Source organism: Somniosus microcephalus, chromosome 11, assembly GCF_052327205.1.
Source record: "Somniosus microcephalus isolate GS21.2 chromosome 11, FLI_Smic_1.0, whole genome shotgun sequence".
NCBI classification, from domain to species: Eukaryota; Metazoa; Chordata; class Chondrichthyes; order Squaliformes; family Somniosidae; genus Somniosus; species Somniosus microcephalus.
The window spans coordinates 23,941,915-23,968,091 of NC_140997.1; the positions used below are offsets into that span (position 1 = coordinate 23,941,915).

Genomic DNA, 26,177 nt, shown 5'->3' on the forward strand with positions numbered 1-26,177 from the left:
CTGCCTCAATCATGTTCAGAACTGGATTAGTTCCTTTAATCTGACTCTGGTCTCTTGTGCAAGCACCTGCCCCCCCCCCCGCCCCCACACTTCGGGGCATTTTCTATGTTAATCCAAGTTGTTGGTGTTGTTGTTGCTACTACAAACAGAATTGTTTCCGACTATTTGTGAAAGGCTCGTAGTTTCTCTAATATGGGAGCATTTCAGTTGCATCAAAATGCTCTGGTGTTTTAATGGAAGTAAGACCGTGTTGTCAAAGTGTTCAGGTAAATGGAGAGCGGGAAGAAGAACTTGCATTTCTATAGCATCTTTCACGACCTTAGGACGTCCCAAAGTGCTTTACAGCCAATGAAGTACTTTTGAAGTGTAGTCACTGTTGTAATGCAGGAATCAGGGCAGCCAGTTTGCACACAGCAAGCTCCCACAAACAGCAATGGGCTATATAACCAGATAATTTGTTTTTGTGATGTTGATTGAGGGATAAATATTGGCCAGGACACCGGGGAGAACTCACCTGCTCTTCTTCAAAATAGTACCATGGAATAATTTACATCCACCTGAGAGAGTAGAGGAGGCCTTGGTTTAACATCTCATGCTGAAAGATGGCACCTTTGACAGTGCAGCATTCCCTCAGTGCTACACTGGAGTGTCAGCCTAGATTATGTGCATAAGTCTCATGGAGTGGGATTTGAATCCACAACTTTCGGACTACAGAGGCGAGAGTGCTACCCACTCAGCCACAGCTGAGGAGGGAGAGGAAGTCCAAAAAATAAAAGTCCACAGACATTAACCAGCCATTGGTATTGCACACGGAAGAGATTGAGAACAGCTTTCACATCCTCAGCAAATATTTTCTACTTGATCATCAGCACAGAACCAGAAACCTGCTTTAGTTGCAGTTCAATTTTAATTACAAGGGGTGCTGGTTTTCTGCTTACAGTATGATCGGGTTATTGCTGGGAACCTGCATTGCTTTCTTTGTTGTGCTTGAAGATCTGGGAGCCAACTTGTTCCTGGTGTTGACTGGATCCTCGGTAAGTTCAATACACCATTCAGTAAAACAGGCTAAATTTCCACTTTGCTTGGGTTTGTTTTTTCTCTTTTCCTGTTTTTGTTTCTCTTCAATCTTCTCTCCGCCCATCCCTCTTGAACAAATTGATTCCTTCACCACAGTACAATTGCTCAGACACCAGTGACCCTCTGGTACCCTGTCAATTATTCATGTGTGAGTCCTGACAGCAAGTGTTGCCAGGCTATCTGGCTGGAGATCAGATTGCAGGCAAGCCCAATCCTCCCTGCACCTGGAATCCACGCACGCACACTTGGGGCAGTAGTGGGAATTCTGGCTGATTTTTCATTTCCTAAAGCCAAGGACATTGAGGCCAATGTTGCTTCCCAGCTGCCACTCTTGAGATGAGCAAGCAGGCATCAAACCCTCGGCCCCCTGACCTGTGTGGCTCAGTTGTACAATGGCTTTACCAACTGAAGCTCAATTGGAAGGAATTGAATGTTTGCATGTTTCAGTTGAGTCAACTCAAACCTATCTAACCAAACCTGGGCCCTCGAAACTCTGCAGTTCCTACTCCACCACTGGAAGTGCGTCAGAGCGGGACACCCAGATTCCTGCAGCATAAGAACATAAGAAATAGGAGCAGGAGTAGGCCAATCGGCCCCTCGAGCCTGCTCCGCCATTCAATAAGATCATGGCTGACCTGATCCTAACCGCCAATCCACTATCACAGAACCATCTCCTGAATCTAACAGAATTAGACACACGAAATAGGAGCAGGATCAGGCTACACGGCCCCTGGGCCCGCTCCGCTACCCACAGGGCCATGACCGATCCGAACCTAGACTCTTGTCCAAATTCCTGCCCGCTCCCCGTAACCCTTAATTCCCTTTACTTCTAGGAAACTGTCTATTTCTGTTTTAAATTTATGTAATGATGTAGCTTCTACAGCTTTTTGGGGCAGCATATTCCATGGACCTACCACCCTCTGAGTGAAGTAGTTCCTCCTCATCTCAGTTTTGAAAGAGCAGCCCCTTATTCTAAGACTATGCCCCCTAGTTCTAGTTTCACCCATCATCGGGAACATCTTCCCCGCATCCACCCGATCCAACCCCTTCACAATCTTATATGTTTCAATAAGATCGCCTCTCATTCTTCTGAACTCCAATGAGTAGAGTCCCAATCTACTCAACCTCTCCTCATATGTCCAGCCCCTCAGCCCCGGTTTTAACCGAGTGAACCTTCTTTGTACTGACTCGGGAGCAAGTATGTCTTTTCTTAAGTATGGACACCAAAACTGTACGCAGTATTCCAGGTGCGGTCTCACCAATACCTTGTACAACTGAAGCAATACCTCCCTATTTTTATATTCTATCCCCCTAGCAATGAAAGCCAACATTCCATTGGCCTTCTTAATCACTTGCTGCACCTGCATACTAACTTTTTGAGTTTCGTGCACCAGGACCCCCAGATCCCTTTGTACTTCAGTACTTTCCAGTTTCTTGCCATTAAGATAATAACTTGCTCTACGATTTTTCCTGCCAAAGTGCATAACCTCACACTTTCCAGTATTGTATTCCATCTGCCAAATCTCTGCCCACTTACTTAGCCTATCTATGTCCCCTTGCAGGTTTTTTTATGTCCTCCTCACTCACTACTTTCCCTCCCATCTTAGTATCATCTGCAAACTTTGATATGTTACACTCGGTCCCCTCCTCCAAATCGTTGATATAGATTGTAAAGAGTTGGGGACCCAGCACTGACCCCTGCGGAACACCACTAGTTACTGATTGCCAGTCTGAGAATGAACCATTTATCCCAACTCTCTGCCTTCGGTTAGATAGCCAATCCTCTATCCATGCCAGAATATTACCCCCAATCCTGTGATTTTTTATCTTAAGCAATAATCTTTTGTGTGGCACCTTATCAAATGCCTTTTGGAAGTCTAAATACACTACGTCCACTGGTTCCCCTTTATCCACCCTATATGTTACTTCCTCAAAGAACTCCAGCAAATTTGTCAAACATGACTTCCCCTTCATAAAACTTTGACCCCATTCCATAGAAACATAGAAACATAGAAGATAGGAGCAGGAGTAGGCCATTCGGCCCCTCAAGCCTGCTCTGCCATTCAATGCGATCATGGCTGATCATCCAAACTCAGTACCCTGTCCCTGCCTTCTCCCCATATCCCTTGATCCCCTTAGCCTTAAGAAATATATCTAACTCCTTCTTGAATATATTTAATGAATTGGCCTCAACTGTCTTCTGTGGTAGAGAATTCCACAGGTTCACCACTCTCTGGGTGAAGAAATTCCTCCTCATCTCAGTCCTAAATGGCTTACCCCTTATCCTTAGACTGTGACCCCTGGTTCTGGACTCCCCCGCCATCGGGAACATCCTTCCTGCATCTAGTCTGTCTAATCCTGTTAGAATTTTATAAATTTCAATGAGATCCCCTCTCATTCTTCTAAACTCTAGCGAATATAAGCCCAATCAACCCAATCGATTCCAAATCCCCCAGACTGTTTCCATGCCCATCATACAGTTGCTGCATTTCCTTGTCCTTTCTAATTGTAATAGGAAGAAAGAACTTGCATTTATATAGCGCCTTTCACAACCTCAGGACATCCCAAAGCGCTTTACAGCCAATGAAGTACCTTTTGAAGTGTAGTCACTGCTGTAATGTAGGTAACTCGGCAGCCAATTTGCACACAACAAGCTCCCACAAACGGCAATGAAATAAATAGCCAGTTTTAGTGGTGTTAGTTGAGGGATATATCTTGGCCAGGACTCCCCTGCTCTTCTTCGAATAGTGCCATGGGATCTTTTATGTCCACCTGAGAGGGAAGACGGGGTCTCGGTTCAACATCTCATCTGAAAGCAGCACTTCCGACAGTCGCACTCCCTTAGTACTGCAAGGAGTGTCAGCCTAGATTATGTGCTCAGTAATCGGTGTAATAATTGAAGCAGGTAGCCAACACCTGTCGAGGCAGTGCAGAAGTACCCGCGCCAAGGAATTGGCGGAGAATGGAGAAATATCCCATCCGATGGGTGGAGCCAGAATTGAATTTAAAAATACTTTCCTCCCTGTTAGGGGGTAAATTTTGGGCACCATGAGATAATCGATTTACCCTGGGAATGATTATCTTTCCTCCCTTGGCTCTTGGGGTCTTCTGAAGGCCCTGTATGGAACCCCATGCCTGCAACTAGCAGGCGTGACTTCCACTGGGTCTAATGAGGGCAAGTTGGCCGTGATTCCTGGGATAGGCTGGGAATGTACTGAGTTTGGATGATCAGCCATGATCCCATTGAATGGCAGAGCAGGCTCGAGGGGCCGAATGGCCTACTCCTGCTCCTATCTTCTATGTAACATCCCTGAATCTGGCTGTGAATGTGAGGAGGGCTGGTAAGTTGAATTTGGAATGCAGGTTACACAGGGATCTGTAATCTGCCCCAAATACCTGCTCCCTCATAAGCAACACGTTGTGCCCTTCCACCCCTTCTGGCCCTGTAATGTTTAAATCCCTTCCTGCTCAACTGCATTATGTTTCCTGGTTTCATTCTAGCCTTCAGTTGTACAATGCTGATTCAGATCGTGCGTGCACTGAACGCTACCAGTATGAGGTCTGTAACTGCAGCAGCATAGGTTAGAAACAATGATGAGTGAACAGCACCAGGAGCACCTGCCTCATCCAAACTGCCGAGCTCACCGAACCCGAGCGATAAGTCAACCCCGTAAAAGTACGGATCCCTCCTGCGGCTTGATAGCAGTCTGGAGCCCGCCTCAGTCGGAGCAAATCTCCACCGTGGTGTCTGGAAAAACTAAGCTCAGTGTTTGCTTGGCCTAATCCCGCCAGTTATAATGGGAGGGCGGGAATGGCAGTGGGAACGATAAAGGACCCAGGATCTTGTATTAGACCTGTGTGGTTTTACATAGAATGATATACCTTAAATGTACAGAAACAGGCATTCGACTCGACGGGTCTGTGCCACACTAGCTTCCTCCCACTCTCTTTATCTCACCCTGTCAGCATATCCTTCTATTCCTTTCTCCCTCAGTACCTATTTAGCTTCCCCTTAAGTGCATCTGTGCCACTCACCTCATATTAATCCTCGGAAAAGAAATTATAGGAACATAAGTTGAAGTGTTTTTGTACGTTTCGTTTAGTACATTTAGAGTTCAGGCACAAAGATTCCGAAATGATCCATGGAAACCAGATCAACAGCGCCTCCAGTGGCACATAGAAACATAGAAACATAGAAGATAGGAGCAGGAGTAGGCTATTCGGCCCCTCGAGCCTGCTCCGCCATTCAGTGAGATCATGGCTGATCATCCAAATTCAGTACCCTGTCCCTGCCTTCTCCCCATATCCCTTGATCCCTTTAACTTTAAGAAATATATCTAACTCCTTCTTGAATATATTTAATGAATTGGCCTCTACTGCCTTCTGTGGTAGTGAATTCCACAGGTTCACCACTCTCTGGGTGAAGAAATTCCTCCTCATCTCAGTCCTAAATGGCTTACCCTTTATCCTTAAACTGTGACCCCTGGTTCTGGACTCCCCGACCATCGGGAACATCCTTCCTGCATCTAGTCTGTCCAGTCCTGTCAGAATTTTATAAATTTCAATGAGATCCCCTCTCATTCTTCTAAACTCCAGTGAGTATAAGCCCAATCGACCCAATCTCTCCTCATACGTCATTCCTGCCATCCCAGGTATCAGCCTGGTGAATTTTCGCTGCACTCCCTCCATGGCACAAGTCGGTGAGTGCACTGCCCAGAGTGTAACTGGGCCGTGCTGTGCTGCATTCGGTAATGTCAGATAGGACGGAGCTGGGGACATTTCAATTAGCCTCAGAGCCCTGGCCGCAGAAGGAGGGAAAATAAAGTCGGCCAGAATTCCTAATACAGCTGAAAATAGATGGGATAGAAACAAAGAATCCTGGAAAACCCTCAGCATCTGTGGAGAGAGAAACAGAGTTAACGTTTCAGGCCAGTGACCTTTCATCAGAACTGAAATATTGACCTGAAACGTGAGCTCTGTTTCTCTCTCCACGATCGCTGCCTGACCTGCTTGAGTGTTTCCAGCATTATTCTGTTTTTATTTCAGATTTCCAGCCCCTGCAGTATTTACTTTTGCACATATATGGAGTCTGGGCAAGGACATGATCAGATTATGCCTGTAATGTCTCATTTCTAATCACGATCCAGTGACCACTGTTAGACGTTTGTGTGTGGACACCAGGTGCGGATAGGATTGGGCTTGACAGTGATGCCTCCATGTCAAGTAGCCTGCAGCACCTGCTGTCAAAGCCCACAATGGCCTCTTGGCTGAGGTATTGGAGGCCAACTGGCACCCATGGAGCCAACCATCCTTCAGCAGAGGAAATGAGGGGAGGAAAACTGGAGACAGAAAGGGTTGGGGGGGAGGGTGGTGGAGGAGCAGGCACTGCTGTGGAGGACGGGAGGTTCACCAGACTGATTCCTGGGATGGCAGGACCGTCGTATGAGGAGAGATTGGGTCGACTAGGCCTGTATTCACTAGAGTTTAGAAGAATGAGAGGGGATCTCGTGGAAACGTATAAAATTCTGACAGGGCTAGACAGACTGGATGCAGGAGGATGTTTCCCCTGGCTGGGGGGTCTAGAACGAGGGGTCACAGTCTCAGGATACAGGGTAGGACATTTAGGACTGAGATGAGGAGAAATTTCTTCAGAGTGTGGTGAACCTGTGGAATTCTCTACCACAGAAGGCTGCGGAGACCAAGTCACTGAATATATTTAAGAAGGAGATAGATAGATTTCTAGACACAAAAGGCATCAAGGGGTATGGGGAGAGAGTGGGAATATGGTATTGAGATAGAGGATCAGCCATGATCATATTGAATGGCGGAGCAGGCTCGAAGGGCCGAATGACCTACTCCTGCTCCTATTTTTCTATGTTTCTATGTAAGTGCATCACCTGGGTCACCTCAGGCCACTCCAGCTCACATTGCCAGTTCACTGCAACATTGGTGAAGGACCGGTAACTGCCCGAACCCTGAGCCCGGAGTGCAGTGGAGCAGAAGAAGATGAATTAAGACTAGACGGTAACATAAACTAGCAATGTGGCGTTCTGTGCTCATTTGTTTTTACTGTTTCATAAGTTCTTGTGCATTTTCCAAGCAGAGTACGCCGTGGCAACGTGCTTTATTGCTACTCACCATCACCTCTACAGTGGTTCTCCCCCTCAGCCTGCAGAAAAAGGTGTCGGATTCACCCTGGCAGTCGTTGCTCTCGCTCACCTTTTATATGTTATTGATGATTGTGGTGAGTACTGGGAGCACAGTGAGAACAAGACTGGAATCCTGGCATTATTGATCAGATGGGTGTATAGATTGCCTCACTCTATATATCATTGCCCATTATTTAGAGGATATGTAATATAAAATACAATTTTTACACTGGACTTTATTGTACCCGGGTGACTAGGTAAATGGATTTATGTTTTGTCCTCTCTCTTGAAGGCTTAGCTGGGGTACAGTTCCACAGAAACTGGCCACCCTGCGCTATCTTGACAAGGTACCCATTCTTTTATGTATAAGCTTACTTGGTGAGGAGCCTCCAGGGTGGGGAGACTCCAGGGTGGGGAGACTCCAGGGTGAGGAGCCTCCAGGGTGGGGAGACTCCAGGGTGGGGAGCCTCCAGGGTGAGGAGCCTCCAAGGTGGGGAGACTCCAGGGTGGGGAGCCTCCAGGGTGGGGAGCCTCCAGGGTGGGGAGCCTCCTTGGTGGGGAGCCTCCAGGGTGAGGAGCCTCCTCGGTGGGGAGCCTCCAGGGTGGGGAGCCTCCAGGGTGAGGAGCCTCCAGGATGGGGAGCCTCCAGGGTGGGGAGCCTCCAGGGTGAGGAGCCTCCTCGGTGGGGAGCCTCCAGGGTGAGGAGCCTCCAGGGTGGGGAGCCTCCAGGGTGAGGAGCCTCCACGGTGAGGAGACTCCATGCTGGGGAGCCTCCATGGTGAAGGTTGGCAGTATACTCTTCTTTGTAGACCATCAAACCTGAGCCCAGTCCGTCATCACCCGACAGTCACACACATGTATTTTTCAGCTGGACTCACTGGGCAATAATCAGAAGCAGCGATGAGGGCCTTTACTTCCCCTCTGTAACACTTGGGTGCCGACTGACGTAATAAAACTCACTACGCACGTTCGTGTATAAAGCAAGGCTTTAATCAACTTGTTTCAAAACATGGAGGACTAGTTATCTTTCACTAGTTCCTGTTTACAAAATGTCCTGGGCAAGCTGGGCCCACGCCCGAGTATTTATACTCCTTGGACGGCGCCACCAGCTGGCCGTCCAGTGTTATTTCATGAGTCTTTCTTCATGGATCATAAGATTCATAACACCGACCATTTTGACGCCTTACCACTGCTCCAGCTGAAATCAATCAGAGAGAGAACCCAGGACAGTCTCATCGATGTGGTTCAGTTTCACATCGGGGAACTGACACCTGAGTTTCTTTCACTTAGAGCATGACACAGGTTAGAACAGACTGAGGAAGTTACAGTCAACAGGAATGAGGCAATCTCAATCCAGTTTTCAGTAGGGAGGACTTCGCAGCACACAGCAAAACTCAACAATCCTATCCAGTGTCCAAAACAAAGATGCCACCTTAGTACAGAAGGGACAGAGTAAAGTTCTTTCATCTGTATTTTGGTGTCTGTAGGGAGAGCATTACATTTGACCCATGTTGTACACACTGGGTAAAGATGAAAAAAACACATAGAATTTCCAGGTCCATCATCCCTTCCCTTAATGAAACCAACCAGACACATCCAGCATGAAACAAGTAGGGGAAAAGATTAAATCTGTCAGCCATCTCTGAAAAGTAATTTTGTTATGAAAAAAATCATGTGTTATCCTTATCACCCATTAACGTAAACTATTTGATGACAATCATAATTTTAAAAAATCAAAAAGATGATTCGTTTTTAAATCTAAAGAGATTAGAATTTTCCATTTTCTTTAGACTTCATCATGAATATTAAGTATCAACACACTGAGAAAAGTTCTGTGGCTCAGATCAAACCAATCAAATTTAATCAAATCCAACGTCCGTTCTGAGCTTAGTGCTAGAACCTCTGTAAATGTCAGCATCTCTCTTTAATAAAAAGGATATTCTCCCTCCAGTTTTTGCACTTGTTATGTCCCCTCTTTGGTCTCCCAGGCCATGCATCGTACTCCAGCGGGAGTCTGCTCCTTTAGGAGACGAAGGGAGACAATTGAGGGGGTGGTGGGGGGAATGTTAAAAAGTCTGCTATAATGCATGCAGTACTTGCAAATTATTAACTGACCACTAGATGGCCCCTGGTGGAAATCAGCACGTTGTAGCAATTACACTCCCAAGCTTGTGTTGGTTTTCTTATTCTTTGACAGAATGTGCTAGAGGGTCTGGAAATAAGAGCAGCAGGTTATTACCACACCAACTCGAGTGTTGATGTGACATAACAGTCTCTGATTTAGTTTGTGTTGGTAGAGATGAGAAATTCACACAGGGGGGGTTTCTCTTGGTTTTCAGCTGCTGGTATACTGCCTGAACTTGGTGCTGTCCAGTGGCTTGGCGGTGGAGAATGTCCGCTTGTGGCAGTGGTCTGGGATTGCCACGTGTCTGCCGATATTTGCCACCTCATACTGCTGTCACCCGTAAGTGACGTAAAGATCCGGTGCACCCAAACTGCTGGCTTTAGTCATTGGGAATTGTAAAAGACTTGCATTTATATAACGCCTTTCACAACCAGTGGATGTCCCAAAGCACTTTACAGCCTATGAAGTACTTTTGAAGTGTAGTCACTGTTGTAATGTGGGAAAGTAACGTAGCTACGTGAAGGAGATAGGTAAGCTCAAAAAATGGCCAAACTTGCGATAATACTACAAGGGTTAATTTTCCAATGCACGTTTTAGCGTTCATTTGAATGGAGGGAAAATCATGGGCCCAGGGAGTGGACAGGGGCTCGAATTCCCATCATGGGCTCCTGGTGTACAAAGCCCTACTCCAGGACCGTTAAAGACAAAGGTTCATCCAGAACTCTGCTGCCCGTATCCTGACTCGCACCAAGTCCCGTTCACCCATCACCCCCTGTGCTCGTTGACCTACATGGCCTCCCTGTCCGGCAACACCTCGATTTAAAAATTCTCATCCTTGTGTTCAAATCCCTCCCTGGCCTCGACCCCTCTCCTATCTCTGTCACCTCCTCCAGCCCTACAACCCCCGAGATCTCTGCGCTCCTCCAATTCTGGCTACTTGCACATCTCTGATTTTAATCGCTCCACCATTGGCGGCCGTGTCTTCAGCTGCCGAGGCCCGAAGCTCTGGAATTCCCTGCCTAAACCATTATGCGTTTCTACCTCTCTCTCCTCCTTTAAGATGCTCCTTAAAACCTACCTCTTTGACCCAGCATTTGGTCACCTGTCCTAATATCTCCTTATGTGTCAAATTTTGTTTTGATAGCGCTCCAGTGAAGCGCCTTGGGATGTTTTACAGGAAACTTTGTGTTATCCGGAGGCTAACTGTCCGGAATGCTCGAGCCACCGGCAAAAATCGGGAGCCGTTTTCGTTAGGTTTTTTTTCTTCTTGTTGCTTTTTTCCTCAAAAGTCAAGCTCTGCAAGGTCTGCTGAAGCTGTTGCTAAGCTACAGAGACGCTACAGAGATGCTTGGACTGTTTAGAAGCTGTTGCTAAGCAACAGGGTTTGTTGACAGATACGGAGCTCAGAAGCTTCCGTATCTTTCAACATTAGCGCTGGAGTGTCCGGCGGTTTTGAGGGAACGGCAACAGCCAGATAGCACAAAGTTTCCTGTACTATGTTAAAGGTGCTATATCAGTGCAAGTAGTTGTTGTTGTTCAGCTGAATGTAATACAGTGGGACTGCTTTATAATTAAAATGTTATTTGCACCGTGAAAACTGTCATCTGCTGCCTCTGCCACTTCCCTTCCTTCCCCTAGCCCACCGGGTCAAACTTCCTCTAAGGTTTCCCCCTGCCCTAGCCCTGAACTCACATCTTTCTCCAGTTTCTCTCCGATCTCTCCTCATGACCTCTCTGTGCTCATCTTGTCCATGAGACCCACCTCCTGCTCCCTCGACCCCAGTCCCACCAAACCGCTGACCACCCAACATCCTTTTCTGGCTCCCATGTTAGTTGATACTGTTAACGATTCTCTCTCCTCGGGTGCTGTCCCCCTCGCCCTCAAATCTGCCGTCATCACCCCTCTCCTCATCAACCCTTGATCCCTCCGTCCTTGTAAACTACCGCCCCATCTCCAACCTCCCTTTCCTCTCCAAAGTCCTTGAATGTGTTGTCGCCTCCCAAATCCGTGCCCATCTTTCGCAACTCCATGTTTGAATCCCTCCAATGAGGTTTCCGCCCTTGTCACAGTACCGAAATGGCTCTCATCAAAGTCAAAAATAACATCCTTTGTGACTGTGACAAAGGTAAACTATCCCTCCTCGTCCTTCTTGACTTGTCTGCAGCCTTTGACACAGTTGACCACTCCATCCTTCTCCACCGTCGTCCAGCTGGGTGGGACTGCACTCGCCTGGTTCAATTCTTATCTATCTAATCGTAGCCAGAGAATCACCTGCAACGTCTTCTCTTCCCGCTCCCGCATCGTTACCTCTGGTGTCCCCCAAGGGTCTATCCTTGGCCCCCTCCTATTTCTCATCTACATGTTGCCCCTTGGCGACATCATCCGAAAACACAGCGTCAGTTTTCACGTGTACGCTGACGACACCCAGCTCGACCTCACTACAGTACCACGTCTCTCGACCCCTCCACGGTCTCTAAATTGTCAGACTGCTTGTCCGACATACAGTTCTCGATGAGCAAAAATTTTCTCCAATTAAATATTGGGAAGGCCGAAGCCATTGTTTTCGGTCCCCACCACAAACTCCATTCCTTAGCCACTGACTCCATCCCTCTCCCTAACATCTGACTGAGGCTGAACCACACTGTTCGCAACCTTGGTGTCATATTTGACCCTGAAATGAGCTTCCGACCACACATCCAAGCATAACAAAGACCGCCTATTTCCACCTCCGTATCATCGCCCGTCTCCGCCCCGCCTCAGCTCATCCACTGCTGGAACCCTCATCCATGCCTTTGTTACCTCTAGACTTGACTATTCCAACGCACTCCTGGCTGGCCTCCCACATTCCACCCTACGTAAACTTGAGGTCATCCAAAACTCGGCTGCCCGTGTCCCAACTCGCACCAAGTCCTGTTCGCCCATCACCCCTGTGCTCGCTGACCTACATTTGCTCCTGGTTAAGCAGCACCTCGATTTCAAAATTTTCATCCTTGTTTTCCAATCCCTCCATGGCCTCGCCCCTCCCTATCTCTGTAATCTCCTTCAACCCCACAACCCCCCGAGATATCTGCGCTCCTCTAATTCTGCCCTCTTGAGCATCCCTGATTATAATCGCTCAACCTTTGGTGGTCGTGCCTTCAGCTGCCGAGGCCCTAAGCGCTGGAATTCCCTGCCTAAACCTCTCCGCCTCTCTACCTCTTTCCTCCTTTAAGACGCTCCTTAAAACCTACCTCTTTGACCAAGCTTTTGGTCATCTGCCCTAATTTATCCTTATGTGGATCGGTGTCAAATTTTTTGTCTTACAGTACTCCTGTGCAGCGCCTTGGGAGATTTTACTATGTTAAAGGCGCTATATAAATAAAAGTTGTTGTTGTTGTCAGCTCACCTGCTGACTTAACGTATTAAAGCAGTGCGTAGGTAACTATAGAAACCAAAATGGCTGCATGCTTGTTTCGCCACTCAGTGCTGAGTTACTTGACCTCAGCAGGGATAGTGCAGTGGCTATTCATGGTTCCCTCCTCCACCCACCCCCCAGACCAACCGCGCCCCCCTCCCCCTGCTCTCCAACCCCCGACCCCCGCAACACTATTTTTCAGCAGCTGCGTGGCCGGGGGCGGTGGGTGGGGGGGAAGGGGCAGGCAAACAATTGATCCCAGGATTAATAAGGCTCTTGGCGTCTATGAGGGCAGGCTGGAGTGGCTCATTATCCAGCTGACAGGATGAATTAGATGTGTGGGAAATATTTGATGAGTTGCAGGCGGTCACTGGCCTTCAAATCTAAGCTGAGTTTGCGTTACGGTTTCTCTTTAATGTTTTGTGTCAAGACTAGTGCTTCCAATGTACTTCAACCTCAGACAGCAATCAGTGGAGCGAATGAATGTAGCCTGCAAGCAAGCCATCATCATCACCTTCATCTTTTATACAATGGTAAGTTACTTAGGCTGTGTTTATCCAATAACTTTACTGTTGGTGTAGACACTGAGCTTTTGTAGTGTAAGTTCAGAGTAAAGTCCTACCTGACTCCAGAATGAAGCAGAACAGGACCTCCTCCTCCAAGGACTCTCGCTCCACTTTGCACTGGTGTCAGGTCAGGTGCCGACTCTGGATTTCAGCTACATTTACACTGTAAAAACTGGTACCAAACTGGGAAATTATTTCAAATTAAATTGTGGGCACAGGACAGAAGGACAAAAGTTCAAACTGGTGAAAGCCAAATTTAGAACTCATACCAGTAAGTTTCTGACCCTCAGGGTAATGTTCCCTGGAAGCTGCGTCTTGTTCTGCGCGACCTGTTTCTTTTAATGCGTGGTCCCTTTAAATTTCTGAGTGTCAGCTGTGGCTCAGTGGGTAGCACACTTGCCTCTGGGTCAGAAGGTTGTGGGTTCATAGTCCCACTCCAGGGACTTGAGCACATAAAGCTAGGCTGACACTCCACTGCAGTGCTGAGGGAGTGCTGCATTGTTGGAGGTGCCGTCTTTCGGATGAGACGTTAAACCAAGTCCCCTGTCTGCTCTCCCAGGTGGACGTAAAAGATCCCATGGCACTATTTCGAAGAAGAGCAGGGGAGTTCTCCCCGGTGTCCTGGGCCAATATTTATCCCTCAATCAGCATAACAAAAAACAGATTATCTGGTCATTATCACATTGCTGTTTGTGGGAGTTTGCTGTGCACAAATTGGCTGTCGCGTTTCCCACATTACAACAGTGACTACACTTCAAAAAAAGTACTTCATTGGCTGTAAAGCGCTTTGGGACGTCCGCTGATCGTGAAAGGTGCTATAAAAATGCAAGACTTTCTTTTTTCTGCTATACGCGGTATTTACAATGGAGAAGCTTGAGCGGCCTGCGCTGGACCTTGCAGATTCCTGCTCGCCGTGCATGCGCGCAGCTGAGATGGAACACTGATTGTGACTGTGCGATAGTGCAAAACGGCCGATATCGGATCAGCCGCCCGTTAAACGTCACTCCCCATTTTCATTTCTATTGAAGTCAATCGGGAGAGATGAATAACTGCCGGCTGGTTCGATATCAGCAGTTTTACACTTCCGCCCAAAGTCAAAAATTCCCCCCCCCCCACCATCCATTTTATATTTTTCAAGGCAACGCTAAAAAGCTGCTCTAAGTTTATTAAAATCTAAAATAAAGTGTTCGTACAGTGCCAAGAGGTATGATGAGTTTAACAGGTTAAGGGGGCCGAGTATGGACCAATCACTCCAGCCAGCTCCAATGAAGAGACGGCGATATATGTTCAACTTGGGATGGTGAGTTACTTGGAGGGGAACTTGGAAGTGCTGGTGTTCCCTATTGCTCTTCTAGGTAGCAGAGGTCACGGGTTAGGGAGGTGCTGCTTAGCAATACCATAGGGATACTAAATAAAAAGAAAAAAGAAAGACTTGCATTTCTATGGCGCCTTTCACGACCACCGGACATCCCAAAGCACTTTACAGCCAATGAAGTACTTTGTGAAGTGTAGTCACTGTTGTAATGTAGAAAATGCAGCAGCCAATTTGCGCCCAGCAAGTGCCCACAAACAGCAATGTGATAATGACCAGATAATCTGTTTTAGTGATGTTGATTAGCAACAAAGCCAATAATATTGATATTTTCCTTGCATTTACAGTGAAAGACAAATTGTTTGCATTATAATAGTATGAATTTTTCTTTAAACTTTATTCTCAAAGTATACGCTTTAGAAAACATTCAGGTTTATCTATGAAACTTACCGAGACCAGCTCTTCATATTGTGTTATTTTCTTTTTTTTAAAACATTTCAGGTTGGATTATGTGGCTACCTGTCTTTCACTGAAGCTGCACCAGGAGACATCCTTGCTGCTTTACCCCCCAGCTTTGTAACACATGGTATACGTGTTATATTTTTGTTCTCCCTCACATCGAGCTTCCCACTGATTGTTTTACCCTGTCGACAAGCCATTAACACACTCTTTTTCGAACAACAGGTTAGTTTATTTATCAACCAGAGGAACAATGTTTACCATTAACAGCTAGACATCTAGTTACAAGAAAAGGGAAGGCCGAGGGCTGATCTAGCAAAGGACGACTAAAAAAATAATAGAGAGAAGATGAATTATGAGAGTAAACAGGCAAGAAACATTAAAACAGATAGTAAGAGCTTCTACAGGTGTATAAAAAGGAAGAGAGTAGCTAAAGTAAATGTTGGTCCCTTAGAGGATGAGACTGGGGAATTAATAATGGGGAACGGGGAAATGGCAGAGACTCTGAACAAATATTTTGTATGTCTTCACGGTAGAAGACACTAACAACATCCCAATAATGGATAATCAAGCGGCCACAGGGAGGGGGGAACTAAAGACAATCACTATCACTAAGGAAATAGTACTTGGTAAAATAATGGGACTAAAAGACGACAAGTCCCCTGGACCAGATGGCCTGCATCCCAGGGTCCTAAAAGAAGTGGCTGCAGAGATTGTAGATGCATTGGTTGCAATATACCAAAATTCCCTGGACTCTGGAAAGGTCCCAGTGGATTGGAAAACCGCAAATGTAACACCCCTATTTAAGAAAGGAGGGAGACAAAAAGCAGGAAACTATAGATCAGTTAGCCTAACATCTGTCGTTGGGAAAATGCTGGAGTCCTTCATTAAGGAAGCAGTAGCAGGGCATTTGGAAAATCATAATGCAGTCAAGCAGAGTCCGCATGGTTTTATGAAAGGGAAATCATGTTTAACAAACTTGCTGGAGTTCTTTGAGGAGGTAACGAGCAGGGTGGACAAAGGTGAACCAGTGGATGTGGTGTATTTAGATTTCCAGAAGGCATTTGATAAGGTGCCACATAAAAGGTTACTGCATAAGATAAGAGCTCACAGAATTGGGGGTAATATATTAGCATGGATAGAGACTTGGCTAACTAACAGAAAGCAGGGTTATTTTCCAGTTGGTAAACGGTAACTAGTGGGGTGGCACAGGGATTGGTGCTGGGGCCTCAACTATTTACAATCTACATTAATGAATTGGATGAAGGGACCGAGTGTAATGTAGCCAAGTTTGCGGATGATACAAAGATGGGTGGGAAAGCAAGTTGTGCAGAGGACTCAAAAAACCTGCAAAGGGATATAGACAGGCTAAATGAGTGGGCAAACATTTGGCAGATGGAGTATAATGTGGGAAAGTGTGAGGTTATACACTTTGGCAGGAAAAAAAAAAGCAAATTATTATTTAAATGGAGGGAGATTACAAAATGCTACAGTTCAGAGGGATCTGGGGGTCCTTGTGCATGAAACACAAAAAGTTAGCATGCAGGTACAGCAAGTAATCAAAAAGGCAAATAGAATGTTGGCCTTTATTTCAAAGGGGTTAGAGTATAAAAGCAGAGAAGTCCTGCTACAACTGTACAGGGTATTGGTGAGACCACACCTTGAATACTACGTACAGTTTTGGTCTCCTTATTTAAGGAAGGATATACTTACATTGGAGGCAGTTCAGAGACGATTCACGCGGTTAATTCCAGAGATGAGGGGGTTGATGTATGAGGAAAGGTTATGCAGGTTGGGCCTATGCTCATTGAAATTTAGAAGAATGAGAGGTGATCTTATTGAAACATATAAGATACTGAGGGGGTTCGACAAGGTAGATGCAGAGAGGATGTTTCCCCTCGTGGGGAAATCTAGAACTCGGGGGCACAGTTTCAGAATAAAGGGTCGCCCTTTTAGAACTGAGATGAGGAGGAATTTCTTCTCTGAGGGTCGTAAATCTGTGGAATTCTCTGCCCCAGAGAGCCGTGGAGGCTGGGTCATTAAATATATTTAAGGTGGAGATAGACAAATTTTTGCAAGATAAGGGAGTGAAGGGTTATGGGGAGTGGGCAGGGAAGTGGCTTTGAGCCCAAGATCAGCCGTGATCTTATTAAATGGCGGAGCAGGCTCGAGGGTCCAAGTGGCCTATTCCTGCTCCTATTTCTTATGTTCTTATTATCTAATAGAGGTCTTTAAAATTATGAAGGGATTTGATAGGGTAGACGTAGAGAAGATGTTTTCAGTTGTGCGGGGTGGGGGGGGGGGGCGGGTGTGGGGGGGAGTCCAAAACTAGGGGCCATAAATATAGGATAGTCACTAATAAATCCAATAAGGAATTCAGGAGAAACTTCTTTACACGGAGAGTGGTGAGAATGTGGAACTCACTACCACAGGGAGTGGTTGAGGTGAATAGTGTAGATGTATTTAAGGGGAAGCTAGATAATAACATGAGGGAGAAAGGAATAGAAGGATATGCTGATAGGGTGAGATGACGTAAGGTCGGAGGAGGCTCGCGAGGAGCATAAACACCATCACTGACCAGTTGGCAGGAACGGCCTGTTTCTGTAAATTCTATGTAACTCCAAGTACTCCTGCTCGCGCATTGTTACCTCTGGGGTCCCCCGAGGATCTATCCTTGGCCCCTCCTATTTCTTATCTACACGCTGCTCCTTGGCGACATCATCACAGCATCAGTTTCCACATGTACGCTGACGACACCCAGCTCTACCTCAGCGCCACTTCTCTCGATCCCCTCCACGGTCTCTAAATTGACACACTGCTTGTCCGACATCCAGTTCTGGATGAGCAGAAATTTTCCCCAATTAAATATTGGGAAGACCGAAGCCATTATTTTCGGTCCCCGTCACGAACTCCGTTCCCTAGCCACTGACTCCATCCCGCTCCCTAACATCTGTCTGAGGTTGAAACACACTGTTTGCAACCTTGGTGTCATATGTAACCCTGAAATGAGCTTCCGACCACATATCTGCAGCATAACTAAGACCGCCCATTTCCACCTCCGTAACATCGCCCGTCTCCGCCCTCAGCTCATCCACTGCTGAAACCCTCATCCATGCCTTTGTTACCTCTAGACTTGACTATTCCAACACACTCCTGGCTGGCCTCCCACGTTCTACCCTACGTAAACTTGAGGTCATTCAAAATTCGGCTGCCCGTGTCCTAACTCGCACCAGGTTCCGTTCGCCCATCACCCCTGTACTCGCTAGCCTATATTGGCTCCCGGTTAAGCAGCGCCTCGATTTCAAAATTCTCATCCTTGTTTTCAAATCCCTCCATGGCCTCGCCCCTTCCTATCTCTGTAATCTCCTCCAGCCCCACAACCCCCCGAGATATCTGTGCTCCTCTAAGTCTGCCCTCTTGAGGATCCCTGATTATAATCACTCAACCATTGGTGGCCGTGCCTTCTGTTGCCGAGGCCCGAAGCTCTGGAATTCCCTCCCTAAACCTCTCCACCTCGCTGCCTCTCTTTCCCTCCTTTAAGACACTCCTTAAAACCTACCTCTTTGACCAAGCTTTTGGCCACCTGGTGTGATATCTCCTTATGTGTCAAATTTTTTGTCTTATAATACTCCAGTGCAGCGCCTTGGGATGTTTTACTATGTTAAAGGCACTATATAAATACAAGTTGTTGTTGTTGTAGTAGTATTTTTGCTGCTTTTGGTGCAGGATTGTATCAGGTGGTGATGGAGTACAAGTACGCAACTTTCAACTTCCAAGGGGGCTTGTAACCAATGGTATCAGATTGGCCGCCCATTATACACCCAGCCCAATTATCGTTTCCATTGGCTTCAGTTTTCTACCGATGATTTCAACTCCTGTTTACAGCAACAGAGCAGTTTCCAGGAGCAGGTTGAGGCTGCAGGTATACTATAGCTGTAGTGTCTGGTTCAAAGTGGTTTCATTTCACACCAATGCTAAAGTTGTAGGCCTGAGAGTTTTTGGATGATTACAAAACTGACCCCGGCCGCCCCAGGCCAAAAAGGCACGCTTCCACCGATTGCGCCCATTCGGGGGCGTTCGTCACATTGCGCCCAGAAGCTCGGGCACACAGGCGCCCTTGGTCACGTGAATCCGGCGTTAATTGCCTGACCAGCCGTGACCAATAGTTAATAGAAGCCATAGGTCTTCCCTGCTGCTGCAGCGATCATCGACCAGTTTAAACAGAGAGAAAAGTGCTGGTTACCTTGTGGTCTTCATCCTCACTCTGAAGTGGAATTATTTTCCCCTTACCTTTTACACGACCCTAGCCTAGTATCTTGAGACCCCGTTGGCCCTGTTCCAGTCACAGCGTTCAATGACGCTGCTCGATCGCGCTGATTCACGGGAGGTTTTACGATCAGGCTCGCGCTAAAGAGTTTGCGCGAAAACTTGGGCGTAACTTCACCTCGGCAAAACCACCGCAGTTTCGGGCGCTTTCTTGCCGCAATTTGCCAATTGTGCCCCTAACGGAAACTCCAGGCCACAGTGTCACACCAGAGTCAGGACCCATCTCTGAGTGAAGCAGATACTACAGTTGTAAGTGGAGTCTCTGATGAACCATACCACAGCATTATGGTATAATGCACTGGAAACCATGAGATGGCCACCATATCTCCTCTCAACTTCAAAAGACCATACCGTCAGACTATTGCGCTCAGGCTAAAGCTAATGCATTTACTTACAAGTAAGATCATTACACAGATGCAGTAAACCATAAGGAGAAAATCAATCCACAAGAAATTGAAATATTTTTAGAATGTATTGCTTACACTGTCAGATAATCAGTAAAGCTCCAATCTTAACCCAGCCCACTAGGTGAGAACAGGGCGGGTTCGGGACAAAAGCCTGATTTACATCCCGCTCGATTTCCGGCTCCATTGAAGTGCAGTCGGGCGGGGTGCAGACCGGGCGTTCAATCGAACGCGCCACGTTCTCGTCAGGTGGGTTAGCTTAAAAACGGGAGCTCAAGACTTTGAGGAAAGAGTCTTTTGTAGACTCCCCAATGTGACTCCCCCGTGCATTTAAGGGGAAGCTAGATAAGTGCATGAGGGCGAAAAGAAAAGAGGAATATCTTGATAGGAGTGAGATGAAGGGGGGTGGGAGGAGATTGGTGTGGAGCATAAACACCGGCACTGACCAGTTGGGCTGAATGGCCTGTTTCTGTGCTATAAACTACGTAATTCTATGGCGTTTTTATGCATGCGAGCCAATATATCCTATCCACCACACAGAGCCCAGCTCTCCCTTTAGACGCAATTGAAACTGAACTAAAGATATTGAGAACTGAACAAAGGGTGAGTGGCTATGGCAGTAGCTTTATGCTTCAAAAAAAAAAATTAGAGGCCTAATTTTAACCTAAGCCTCCCCAAATCAGAACTGTTATGACAGTATTCCAATCACATGATACCAAACAACAATCCTCTTTCCTGGAATAAAGTGCCCACCAGACTCTGTACAAACTACCCTGTAATAGACCAACTGATCCAAAGTTTTCAACTAAGTTTGCCTGATGGCTCAGTTGGTAAAAGCACCTTTTAAATATGCATCTGTGCCAGACAGATTTAGGATGCTCCCAGGTTCAGGGCAGCGGTGGAAACATTTACAATTGGCCTCAGCGCCCCTGGCCGCGAGAAGGCAAGGGAAGCAATGGTTCCTGCTCCTGGTTGTTATCCAGTACCCCAACCAGAAAGTCTCAGGGGGGGTGGGCAATATTAACCCCCAAAAACGGGCGGGTTTGGGTCGGGTGGGAGGTTAAATTGTTAAAAATCTAAATCCCGACCACAACTCGACTCTAACCCGCCCACTTTCAGTTTTAACGGAGGTGGAATGGAGGGAGGGGTTTGGTAACCAACCCGCTCCCAGGAGGTAGGTTGGCAATTTATATATTAGAATGAGTCTGCGTACCTCATATTTATCCACCATTTCAAATGTAACTCTGTCCGGCCGGGTTTCCCCAGCTCCGGTCCCTCAGGCCTCTGACCTTTGACCTCCCCACCCCCAGCTTCTGATCCCTCCCTCCCTCCTCTCTGCTCCCCGGGCTGCGGCCTGGTGCCAAAGGCCTCACCTTTTGTTGGATGAGGAGAGGATTGGGCTTGGCTCTGATGTCACCCCCCCACCTAACCCGGAAGTACTCTTGCTCAGGCTTGTACACCATGAAAGGCCATTGAGCAAGATGCTGGAGGGCGTGAGTATCTGTGGAACTCTACCCTCGCTAAAGTAATCTTCAAGAGGGGGCAGGGAAAAAAGAAAGGTGGAGGAATCTTCAATTGAACGCCCAGCTAGTTACCCCTCCTTAACCACATTTGTATTGAGGTTGTGGATATGGATTACATTTTAAATCCAGGCAGAGCAATAAGGAAAACATGGGGCCCATCAGCATCTGAGAAGATAAGTGATTGGTTAAACCCCTCCCTGACCCTTCCACCTCTTCCCCTCTCTCTCCTCCTTTAAACTGCTCCTACCTCTTTGATTGAGGTTTTGGTCACCTGTCCTAATATCTCGTTATGTGGGTCGGTGTCAAATTTTGTCTTATAACGTTCCTGTGAAGCGCCTTGGGACATTTTACTACGTCAAAGGCGCTATATAAATACAAGTTGTTGTTGTTGTTATTACCAGATAATGAAAACAAGAGTTCTGATAAAGGGTTATACCCAAAACCTTACCTGCCTTTAATCATTACAGATAGAAGTGGTTTGCTCTGTATTTCCCGCATTATCTGCTTTATGTTTCTGTTAAAGATAGGCTAACATTTTTGTGTGGAAAACCTTAGCTGAATGAGGATGAGTACAGACTGAAATATTTCACTTCAAAACCAGGCCGACTGTGACACTTGATTGACTGGTGGCTCACGGCCTGTGTTATTTGTATGTGGTGCGAGAATTAGGCGGACATGGGCCGACTCCAAATCAACTTTGGTGTGAGATAGAATGGGCCAGGGATGAAAATAAATCTTTACTTAAAGCAAAGTACCCCAGGTAGTGAAGGTGGCAAAGTGATTGAGAACTTCAGGTACATGGATTCAATACACGACTTCTAACTAATATGTATTGGAGCTCAAAAAATAAAGTGAAATGTTTGATGCATATTCAACAATGAAAAGATAGATGGTAGAAATAGGCATGAGCAAGGTCATAGCTGCAGAGAATCAAATTGACATTTATGGATTGGAATTAATGAGAAAGTATCCAATTGAAATGGCAACTGCATAGACCAAATAGATACCGAAAATATAAAATGGTTGATATCATTGGAACGTCCAAGGTCTTTGCAAAATAAAATTATACATTTAAAAAGGTACCGTATTGCCCGTGTTGGGAAGTGATGTAACCCGTTAGCCTAAGCTGTTAAAAGGATACGATGAAAGATGATTATATTCAGACTGCATCCCACATGTGAGATGGGACGAACATCCTATTGTCTGTGCTGAGGAGAACTCACTCCATGTCTCAGAGATTGTACGTGCTGTGTCTTATTCATTTCCTGAATGCGCTTGAAAAATTGTAAAAACTTTGGCAACAAAAGGTGGTCGGTAATCACTGATGTATTCTTTACCTATTTAACAGAAAGAAGATGGCACGTTCTCAGTGAGTGGTGATATGCCCTTTCATCAGCATGTGAAAGCTACAGTGTTAATAGTTTACAGCACCATGATCGTGGGCGTCCTGGTACCAGATGGTAAGTACTACTGTAGTGTGTGAGCTGGAACCAACAGTACAAGAGTGAAATTATTTGTTTGCTCCTTCTTTGTTTGTACATTATTTTCCTGAATCCTTGGCCCAACAACGTTAAGGTAGGGTGGGGTAAGGCCACGGAGAGAACTAAAGGCTGAGACAGGATTTTCGAAAAATTGACACTGGAGTATGGGGAGCTAGTGGATCATGGGGGGGGAACAGGGTGTGATGGGAATTTGGGGCTTAGTGCAGCAAGGACTTAGGCTGAGGCATTTTGGATACGTTGGAAGTTGTGAGGTTGATGTGGGGAAGGAAGGTAGACGGGCAGTGGACAGGTCAAGCATGGAGGTGATGAAGGCACGACTAGGGTTTCAGAGGCAAAGGCAGACAATATTGTAGGTGGAAGAAAGCCCCTTTGGTAATGGAATGGAAGTGGGATGGAAACTGAACCTAGGCTTGAGCAAAACGCCAAGATGCTGAGGTGGTTCTGCAAGCATAGTGGCAGCAGCTATTGCAGCAACGTACTGTTTGTGTCGAGTCAGGGAAGAGCAGAAGCAAGGAGACAGCAGTGACTTTGAGATGGACAGCAGAAGAGAGGCTTCTATTATGGAAGGCAATTTCAGCTTTTCAATATCCCCGCATTGAACCTCAAAGGGTAGAAGAGGTTTGCCGCAGCCAGCAAGTATCATGTGTTTCACATCTGGTCGATGTTTGATAGCTGGGTGTGATTGGGGAAAGATTGATTTCCTTTGTTCCCGGTCGAACTTTGAAGGGGATGTAAAGCACTGATAAGGTTCCTCACAAGAGCGTATTAGCAGAAATAAGAGCAAACGGAATTGGGTCGATAATTGAGTGGGAGGCAGGAGATAGAGAGTCGGGATAAAGGATTTGTTCTCAGCTTTTCACCATACATATTAGTGGCTTAGATGAAGGAACAGAGTTGTATATCCCATGTTTGCAGATGTCACTAAGTTAGGAGGCACAATAAGTTACGTGGATAGGTGGAAGAGGCCTATTGTAGGTGGAAGAAAGCGCTTTTGGTAATGGAATGGATGCGGGAAGAAAGCTGAACTTGGGCTTGAGCAAAATGCCAGGATGCTGAGGTGGTTCTGCAAACAGTGGCAGCAGCCGGGGATATTGAAAAGCTGAAATTGCCTTCCATAGTAGAAGCCACTCTCTCTTCTGCCGTCCATCTCATAGTCACTGCTGTCTCCTGGTTCTGCTCTTACCTGACTCAATAAGAAGTTATAAAAGGGCCAACATCCCCAGCATCGAAGCTCTGACCACGCTCGATCAGCTCCGATGGACGGTCCACATCGTCCGCATGCCCGATACGAGACTCCCAAAACAAGCGCTCTACTCGGAGCTCCGACACGGCAAGAGAGCCCCAGGTGGGCAGAGGAAACGCTTCAAGGACACCCTCAAAGCCTCCTTGAAAAAGCGCAACATCCCCACCGACACCTGGGAAGCCCTGGCCCAAGACCGCACAAAGTGGAGGAGAAGCACCCGGCAAGGCGCCGAACACCTCGAGTCTCTTAGCCTAAGCCATGATCTGGTGGTGTGTGTTGTATCGCTTTCCAAAGTGAGGGAGATCACGAGACAGCTTGTGCCATATCTAGTAAATTTAGTACAGTAACAGGGCTTTCTGTTCAACCCTAAGACAACACTGCAATACCAAATATTGTGCCTGTAAGGCTATACTTTGGTCCATAAGGAGTGAAAGCTCGCTAGTGGGAGTGGGTCATGATCCTGAGCATAAGAGAAATATAGCAAAAGGACCAGAGGGGGGGGATGAGGAAAATTGTTTTTTTACGCAGCGAGTTATGATCTCACAGAATCACAGAAACCCCACAGTGCAGATAGAGGCCATTTCGGCCCATCGAGCCTGCACCGACACATATCCCACCCGATCCCCGTAACCCCACGTATTTAATCCCCCTAACACTAAGGGTCAATTTATCATAGCCAATCAACCTAACCCACACATCTTTGGACTGTGGGAGGAAACCGGAGCACCCGGAGGAAACCCACGCAAACACGGGGAGAATGTGCAAACTCCACACAGACAGTCACCCGAGGCCGGATTCGAACCCGGGTCCCTGGCGCTGTGAGGCAACAGTGCTAACCACTATGCCACCGTGTGAGGTTGATGTGGGGAAGGAAGGTAGAAGGGCAGTGGACAGGTCAAGCATGGAGGTGATGAAGGCACGACTAGGGTTTCAGAGGCAAAAGCAGACAGTATTGTAGGTGGAAGAAAGCCCTTTTGGTAATGGAATGGATGTGGGATGGAAACTGAACCTAGGCTTGAGCAAAACGCCAAGATGCTGAGGTGGTTCTGCAAGCATAGTGGCAGCAGCTATTGCAGCAACGTACTGTTTGTGTCAAGTCAGGGAAGAGCAGAGGCAAGGAGACAGCAGTGACTTTGAGATGGACAGCAGAAGAGAGGCTTCTACTATGGAAGGCAATTTCAGCTTTTCAATATCCCCGCATTGAACCTCAAAGGGTAGAAGAGGTTTGCCGCAGCCAGCAAGTATCATGTGTTTCACATCTGGTAGCTGGGTGTGATTGGGGAAAGATTGATTTCCTTTGTTCCTGGTCGAACTTTGAAGGGGATGTAAAGCACTGATAAGGTTCCTCACAAGAGCGTATTAGCAGAAATAAGAGCAAACGGAATTGGGTCGATAATTGAGTGGGAGGCAGTGCCACCGCACCGATCTGGAACGCACTCCCTGAAAGGGTGGTGGAAACAGATTCAATGGTAACTTTCAAAAGGGAATTGGATATATACGTAAAGGGGGATAATTTGCAGTGCAGGGGAAGAGCAGGGGAGTGGGACTAATTGGATCGCTCTATCAAAGAGCCGGCACAGGCACGATGGGCCAAATGGCCTCCCTCCGTGCTGTATGATTCTAGTAAAATCCGAACACGTAACAATGACCATCTCTTTTCCTTCTTGCAATGCACTGTATTCTGCCAATGTGCTGTAAGTGCAGTGCATAAAGCTTGATATATGCCAGAAGTAAATGGAAGACCGAGGACAAGTGCAATCTTGACCCCTCGCACCCCAGCTAGATTTCTAGCCATTCCCCTGATTGTGGCATGTGTTTGGTCTTTCAGTGCAGACTGTGTTAGGAATAATGGGAACCACCATGGGGAGCATCATCTGCTTCATTTGTCCTTCTGCGATCCATGCAAAACTACGTAAAGATACTTTCACAGGACGAGTAAGTATAGCCTTATTTCCATCAGTTATGTTCTAAACTTAATAGTCAAAGTAAGTCATTTCCCACTTCGCATTCAACAGTGCAGAGTCACAGATTCCACCTTCACACCTCAAACCATGGACTTCACTTCTGCAGAGCTGGGTTTTTTTGAGGTTGAAGGGG

General features: G+C 46.8%; 1 protein-coding gene across 1 annotated transcript in view; it reads left to right on the forward strand.

Moving 5' to 3' along the window:
- LOC147110388 (solute carrier family 38 member 10-like) overlaps positions 1-26,177 on the forward strand; it is a 60,262-nt gene that overhangs the window by 20,923 nt on the left and 13,162 nt on the right. The window contains exons 4-10 of the mRNA XM_086000347.1: positions 941-1,034; positions 7,181-7,321; positions 9,566-9,690; positions 13,176-13,278; positions 15,125-15,307; positions 22,684-22,795; positions 25,909-26,015. Coding sequence (XP_085856473.1) covers positions 941-1,034; positions 7,181-7,321; positions 9,566-9,690; positions 13,176-13,278; positions 15,125-15,307; positions 22,684-22,795; positions 25,909-26,015 — 865 coding nt within the window. The remainder of the gene's footprint in view (positions 1-940; positions 1,035-7,180; positions 7,322-9,565; positions 9,691-13,175; positions 13,279-15,124; positions 15,308-22,683; positions 22,796-25,908; positions 26,016-26,177) is intronic.